This window comes from Solanum verrucosum, unplaced genomic scaffold (genome assembly GCF_900185275.1).
Source record: "Solanum verrucosum unplaced genomic scaffold, falcon-dt-bn FXZP01000207.1, whole genome shotgun sequence".
In the NCBI taxonomy this organism is placed as follows: Eukaryota; Viridiplantae; Streptophyta; class Magnoliopsida; order Solanales; family Solanaceae; genus Solanum; species Solanum verrucosum.
In genome coordinates this window covers 840,718-848,252 of record NW_026019996.1, presented here as the reverse complement: position 1 = coordinate 848,252, position 7,535 = coordinate 840,718, and the positions used below count along the sequence as shown (strand labels likewise).

General features: G+C 32.7%; 1 protein-coding gene across 1 annotated transcript; it reads right to left on the bottom strand.

Moving 5' to 3' along the window:
• Nucleotides 1–1,944: 1,944 nt before the first annotated feature.
• LOC125819344 (non-specific lipid-transfer protein 1-like) lies at nucleotides 1,945–3,501 on the bottom strand. The gene is made up of 2 exons (XM_049498797.1): nucleotides 3,121–3,501; nucleotides 1,945–2,270 (listed from the first exon to the last, which is right to left on the bottom strand). The coding sequence occupies exons 1-2, from the start codon at nucleotides 3,441–3,443 to the stop codon at nucleotides 2,261–2,263; spliced, it is 333 nt and encodes a 110-aa protein (XP_049354754.1). The 5' UTR covers nucleotides 3,444–3,501; the 3' UTR covers nucleotides 1,945–2,260.
• Between the last annotated feature and the right edge of the window lie 4,034 nt (nucleotides 3,502–7,535).

The window sequence follows — 7,535 nt, the reverse complement described above, 5'->3', positions numbered from 1 at the left end:
TAATTGCATCGACTCCATGGCCGCTTGAGTTCCAAGCCTGGTCTCTTCACGCAAGACAGCCGCCAACACAACATCAAGAGTAGGTGTGACTTCTCTGTTCAACAAACTGCCACGAATCGACTCGAATTCAGGTCGGAGTTTCATCAAGAACTGTACCATCCTTGTCCTTTGTCGTTCTCCCTACACTTCCTTGAGCCCTGTCGTAGATATAGTTCGCCCAAAAATTTGATCATGTTCAGACCAGAGCAGCTGCAAGCCAACTTAAAAGGAACAAACAGTATTGTCCCTCTGTGTATATTCGACAATGTTGTGTTCCACTTCAAACTCTCGTGCTCGATTTCTTTGTTGGTAGACGTTACGCAAGTGAAGCCACATCTCTAAAGCACAAACTAAACTGTCTAAGTCACATAGTGATATCAACATGTACGGAATTTAGCATCCAAGCGGTTACCTTCGAATTATTCAAATTCTAGCGACCAAACTCTTTTTCATCCGTTGGCAGACCAGCAGAACCATCTAACCACCCAAAAAGGCCCTTTCCTTGAACAAAAATTCCGAAGTGGAATTCCCATAGAGAAAATTGGAACCATCCAAATTTGTGGAGAGCAAATTGTGTGAGGATGATTGTGAATTTATTGAGTAGACAAAATACAACAAAGAAAGAGGAAAAAAAAGGGGACAGATGCTTGTGCAGAGAAAACAAAGAGACAAGAGGAACGCAAGAAGGTAACAAGGTACCTGTGTAGAGAAAGCAAAGAGCACGGATTCTTTTTTTAAAATGATTGGCTCTTGCTACCGTGCTAGAAAGACATAAGATATTCTGAAAATAGGTTTCTCTATTCATCCATGATAGAGTAGAAAGCAAATATTTATAGTAATACAATTGTAGGGTAAGAGTTCTATTCTAGGAAGGAGTATATATGGTTATAATTGTATATTCTGTAAATCAATCCTACTCTAACAAAGAATATAGTTTCTTATTACTATACAATTATAGCTTTTCCTAACAAGAAGTATTTCCTTATATCATGTAAAAACATCTCTCTTTATTGAAAATTTAGGTACTCCGCCGTCACCATATTACTAACAAGGTAGTAAGCAGACCAAGGAATAAGATCAAGAGTAGTGGCTATTACCTGCTCATCTGGAAATAAGTCATCAATTTCTAGCTCAGCATCATCTCTTTCTCTGCCTATTGCCTAGATAGTTGATCAACTACTTGGTTTTCACAACCCTTTATGTCGTTGAGCACAATGTCATGAAAGAGGAAAGGAAGGTCATGTGCCCCTAAGACACATTAAAAGCGTGATCGGACAAACACATAAGCTATGTCTGTAAAAGCTTCAACGAATCCCGACAGGTTTACAGTGGGAACACATAATGATATCTCTAAATGGAGTGCTTATATTGGACGTCGTACTATAAGGCGCAAGTGGAGCATTCTCTAATTAATTAGTTGATGTATTTGATTTATTGTCCATAAATAGTTGTTTCCATTCACTTGTAAATGATCGTATTTTTGGGCAATACTAAGCAATATATTGTTATTCTTACTCTAAGGTTATACTCTTAAGAACAAAACGCAAAGATCTCTGATTGCAGAGATAACAACATGAGGTATTGTATCCGGGATCGAAGTTGAAGCAAGAATACTTGGATTTTACCGTTCCATTCATTTACTAAATTACTTTATTAGCTTATTTAACAACATATATATAGATCTAATTGCATAATCTCCAATTTACAAGTTAAATCGATCCACGTGTTCTTAACTTCGTGACAAATTCAACTATATCAATTTTCAGATAAACAATGATGTCCCCAATCGACCTAGTCATTAATTGATTTTTCCATTACCTTTGCAACATAGCATATGATTATTAATTGTTCAAATTAGGAGGCCATTCATATATGAGAAACTTGAAAACCAAATGGAAATGATAATGAAAGAAAAATTCAAGACGAGTAATTATAACGATGAAATTCAAATAAAGATAGATGTATGGATCCATATAAGTAGGATCCGTAATACAACAAGCAATTTATGACACATTATTTTTATTTTTAGTAATACTAGACTAGAGTGTGTAATAACTCCAATGGGACATACCAAAAGACAAAATGAAAGTGACAACAAGAGATGCAACAAAACACAAATTGATCCATAAAGTAGGATCAAAGATGACCACAGCTTATTCTTCTCCTCATAATAATTGCACTTGTACCAAATTGTGCGGTGTAAAATTGACTATTATCAACCTTAGGTGACCCTGCATCACAAAATTGAACCACCAAACATTAATACTATATCTCATAATATGGTCCTATATATATAAATTGTTAAGAAACATTAAAGTAAATTAGCACCAAATTAATAGTGAAGCAATTTGCTTAGAAAGAACAACTAGATAATACCCTTTCAACTATTATATATTTCAGCATTTGATAAAACATAAAATTTTAAGAATAAAAGAAAGATTATTGGCATATACCAAAAAATTACCTTAGACTTTGGGTTTTAAACATGCCTAACATTTTTAATAGTTATAAGAATATATATTACTCCATTAGGGATAAAATAAGGTGTTGAACCTGGAATTCTAGTTAATATCATGTGAATTGTTGAAACTCTTCTTATAGTCCAATTAAGTAAACTATACAAATTTCAAGAAAATTGTTGTCGACGTTTTTCCATGTTAGCCTTCATTCAGTGGGGTTCTTAACTACTTTACTTTTTTCTAGGAGAATAATTTAAAAAGTGACGTGAAAAGTAAGCATTTTATTTATGTATAATACATAAATATACCCTTTAACTTGAGCTCAACTCACAGTTAAGCCCTCCAACCTTGAGCATGCATAAGTAAACACTTAAACTTGTATAAAGTTAAACAAACAAATTGATACACACATCCTACATGACAATTGGCATCCTGCGTGATGTCTTACATGTATTATGTCATGTAGGACCCATGTCCATGTGTCCACTTGTTCAATTTTATACAAGTTCAAACGTCTGATCTACTTGTGCACACTTAAAATTGGAGAAATTAAGTTGAGTTAAAGACCATATTTATATATTATAAAAAAAGAATGATATGAGAGGATTTGATAAAGGTATACTTGGAGCAGTCAGTGGAAGGACTGATCTTATAGGGAATGTTGACGCCACAAGTGGAAGGAAGACCAGCAGCTTTGCTGTAATTGATTCCTGAAATAGCACCCGCTGCTGATTTAAGGCAAGTGCAGGCAGTTTTACGATCTGGTGTGCTCTTTGCGGCACTCGCCAAATTCCTAACTCCACCGCAACAACCTCCTAAAGCTGATGTGCCTCTAAGGTAACCAAGGCACGGGATTATAAAGCTCGTCACTTGCCCACAGTTTAGGGCTTCGGTATGGGCTATCACCATGCACAATACCACAAAACATGCAATTTTTCCAGCCATTGAATAAGATGTGGAAAGAAAGATATGAAATGTATAGTAAATTATTTAACGAAGAGTACACAAGTGTTGGGTGCAAAATACACTTAGACCTAATTGGGATTTTTATAGGTAGAAAAATTTGAATTTGATTGGAGTATTTATTAGTTGGTAGTTGAGTTATGTTTAATGCTTTGAAATTAGGGGAATTGCATTGAAGGGAAGTAGTTGGCATAGATGATTACACTAAGTATTACTTTATTTTTAATTAGAAATCTCAATATCAAATTCTGTACGGACTTGTATTTATTTAGAAAGTGTTTTACCCCTAAGCTCCATTTCCAAGAGGTGAAACCATATCTTTGTTTTATCTTGATTAATCATTAGCGCTAGTATTATATTTTGTTTTCATCTCATTACTCACTCAATTTTGCACCATATTTCTTAAACAACTCAAAGAATTACAAAATCATTATTTATTCATTTGACAAATGTTTCCACGTATGTTCTCCTAAGTATATATTAACCAATACCAATATATATATTCTCAATTCAATTAATGACTGTAAAACTAAGAAGACAATATGTAAGTTAAAATGGAGTCAATATGTCTCTGTTGCTACTATCATAATAATTTCGAGGAGTTAATTTAATAAAATATCTTTTATTGGAGAAAATCATCAAAACTAAAGTACAAACTTGAATCAATGAAATATTAAAAGTGGAAAAATTTAAGAGAGAGAAACTATAGAACTGAAAACTTCTTCGGTGTGGTTTGGCAATAATTATATTATGAAAAAAGTTAGTAACTAGTGTTTGGTCATATAACTTGTCGTTTCTTGGCAAATATATCTAGCAAATCTAGAAAAAACTAGAATTTAGGCCAAATTCTAGCATTTGAGCAGTTTTAAAAAATTTAAAATTATCCCAAACTTTTACACTTTATAAAAACATCCATTACTATCTATTAAATCTTAATTAATATTTATCTATAACCAACTCCATTAAAAGGAGAAACTTATTTTTAATGAGTTATAATTTAGGCGAAATGATGTGAGAGAACTTTATACTTGGCTCTGTTTGGAAATTGAATCCTTCTACTTACTACTTTTCCTCCCCCTCCCCCCTCCTCCTGTTCTCTTCCCTAATTCTCAAGAAAAAGAATACCATTCTTACTTGGTAGAAAAACTATTAATGCAATTCAATAAGAGGAAGCAAAAAAAGGAAGGTCCACTCCACAGTACGATCAAATCAACGACAGATTGCACTTGTACGTTGTGCTACCTCAATAATGACTATCGTCATCCTCGCTCCTATATATTTTACCACTCCATCTATCGGTGTTTGGCCCCGGCCAACGGCTTATCTTCACCTCCTTTCCAGTTACGTCATGTTTGGAAAGTCACTCTGGTAATTGAATTTGGTGTATCTGTTTAATTATAATGTTCGACATATATGATTGGCTATATAATTACATGATTAGCAGGTAATTAGGTGTAATTGATAGGGGTAATTACGCTCTCCAATTTTCAGGGAGGAGCTGTGAATTGTTGGTAATTACCCGATGCAATTACTAGTTGAGTAATTTTTAATTTCTTCTTTTTATTTTTTAAATTTATTTTTAGTTCTATTATTTTAAATTTATCATTATTATTCGGAAAATAATTTTAAATTTTCTATTATTTATATTTTATTTCCCTCTCATTCTTAGCTTTTGCCTCTTGTGATTCCATGTGATTTTCGTATTATCTATTTTATTTATTTGTGCTATATTTTTTTTTTAGCATAAATTTGTTAGTGTTCTATTTTTTTAAATTGAAGGAAAATTCAATGTTGAATAAAGTTATAGATTTACGTTTTTCTTTATTTTAAAATCACATTTGTGTAAGTAATGTTGAAATTTGACATAAGAGTATTATATTAAATTTCTTTTCGAATTTAGAACTTATGTATTTTCATTTCATTTGTTTTAGTAGTATTGACTTCATTTTTCACATTGCAAGTTATTTTTTCTTTAATTAGACTTGATAAATTATCCTCTTGTCAAAAATTTATGACATTATATTTATAATATTGATCTTTTTGTAAGTATGTATTTTATGATGTGCATAGAAATCTTGTACTTTAAATTTTTATTATTAATTTAATTAATATATACTAATTTGAAAAACACAAATCAATTTTTTTTTATAATATTAGTTAAGAACTTGTGTCTGTTGATTAATATATTTTCAAAAGACAATATATATTTTAAACATTTAACTCAATATTATTTAAAAAAGTCTCTTATATGTCTAATATAAATTTATAATTTTAGATAATTAACTTTTATTCTTAAAATTTATTATAAGCTTATGATTGCAATTGTGCAACCAAACAATACATTTATAATTACACTTTAATTACACTATGACAAACAAACAGATCAATGGAATTACTACGCTACGTAATTGTTAGGACGGTAATTACAACCCTGGTAATTACATCAATTTCAATTATCTAAGTGTTTTCAAACGGACCCTTAGTGTTTTTGTTAGAATGACCATATTGCGCCACATTGAAAGAGGAGAAATGTCTCCAATTGGTAACACCTCACAAATTCTAAGCTAAGACCGAATCATTTCTCGTATGTGCGTAGATTCATATTTGAGGATTCTAATTTTTATATAGTTACTGAGGGAAATTTGTTAGTGTGTAAAGAGATTTGGAGATGAATTAAGGTTATAAGAACCCTCTAACACAAAGTTGAGTTGAAAGTTTCTTTAGCGGTTGCGTTTCTGTACATAATTTTACTTGGATTAACTATAACACCCCAAAAAAAAATTCAAACTAAGACTCAAACAATCCTTCATTGTGAGTAGGATTTTACCGAGCAAATTTGAATTTCTTGAGTGCTAAAGTCACTAGATGTAGCACCTAGAGTTCCAAGAAGAACTAAAGAGAGTTCATTCAAATCATTCCTAAGTTTCTTTAAGTTTTGGGTCAAATTCAAACAATATTAACTCTTATTACAAGATGAATTAGGTGGGCTACAAGGTACCCAATGAAAGGTCTTTGAATTATCTTTCCAACGCCACTGAGTTTGCTAAGTTTCAAGGTTGGATGAGTGATATATACCCTTTGGAAGTCAGGCTGTCCAAATAAGGAAAGTTACCCGAAAATAGTAAGGGGTATTTTGCTCTTTTCCTTACCCAATCAGATTTAATTCGTTTTTAGTAAGGTTTTAAGTGTCTAATCCTATTAGGTTAAATTTTATAATCCTAATATATGCCTAGGATTTTAGTTGAGAGTTCAAGAAGAGAAAAAGAAGAGAAAAGAGGAGAAAAGAGGAGAGGATCAAGGTGTTTGTCGAGGTTCTTGAGTTTTGTTGCGGATTTTCGCCATGGGTTTGATTCCTAAGAGGTATGTAAGCTTCCATAATGTTGGGTTTGTTCTTCCACACGGAAATTATGTTATTTTCATCGCAAATTTCATTCTTGAAGTTGAAGGATTAGAGTTCTTGATAAGTTTTCTTGAAGTTCATTCTAGATCTTGTTTTGTTGGGGTTTTGATGAATTCTTAAGATGAAAGTGAGTGTTTTGAGGGCTATATTGAGTGTATTAGAGTGTACTTATGTTGAGTAATCGAATCCAAGTTATTGGGGAAGAAACCGTTCGATTCTAGGCGAGTTAGGGTGAGAAAACGAGAAAAGAAATTTGTTGGGTTTTCTGGGTTGGGGCGTGGCACGCCGCGCCAGCCAGTGCGCCCCAAATTATGTTCTGTAGTTTAGGGGTTGGCGACCCACGTCACTCAGTGTGCCAGGGTCTTCTGCCCCGTCCAATTTGCAGTCGGTTACTCTGTTTGAGTTCTTTTAAAGTGTACCTTCACTCATTTTTTATTCTTAACACTCTAAACTACTTCTAAACACCTAGAAATCATTCATAAAATGAATAATAACCTTGAATTCATAATTCAACATTCAAGGTAGAGTTAAGAGTTAAGTCTTGAGAGTTCTTTTGAACACTCTAAGAAAGTCCCTTTGAGTCTTTTGAGGAGTCTTCTACAATTTCTAATAACTTGTTTCAAGACTCGAGCAAGTGAGTATGAGAGTGAGGAGAATGTATTCATGAATCTACT

Coding starts and splice junctions, on each gene's coding strand:
- LOC125819344 (XM_049498797.1), bottom strand. CDS start 3,443: ATGGCTGGAAAAATTGCATGTTTTGTGGTATTGTGCATGGTGATAGCC.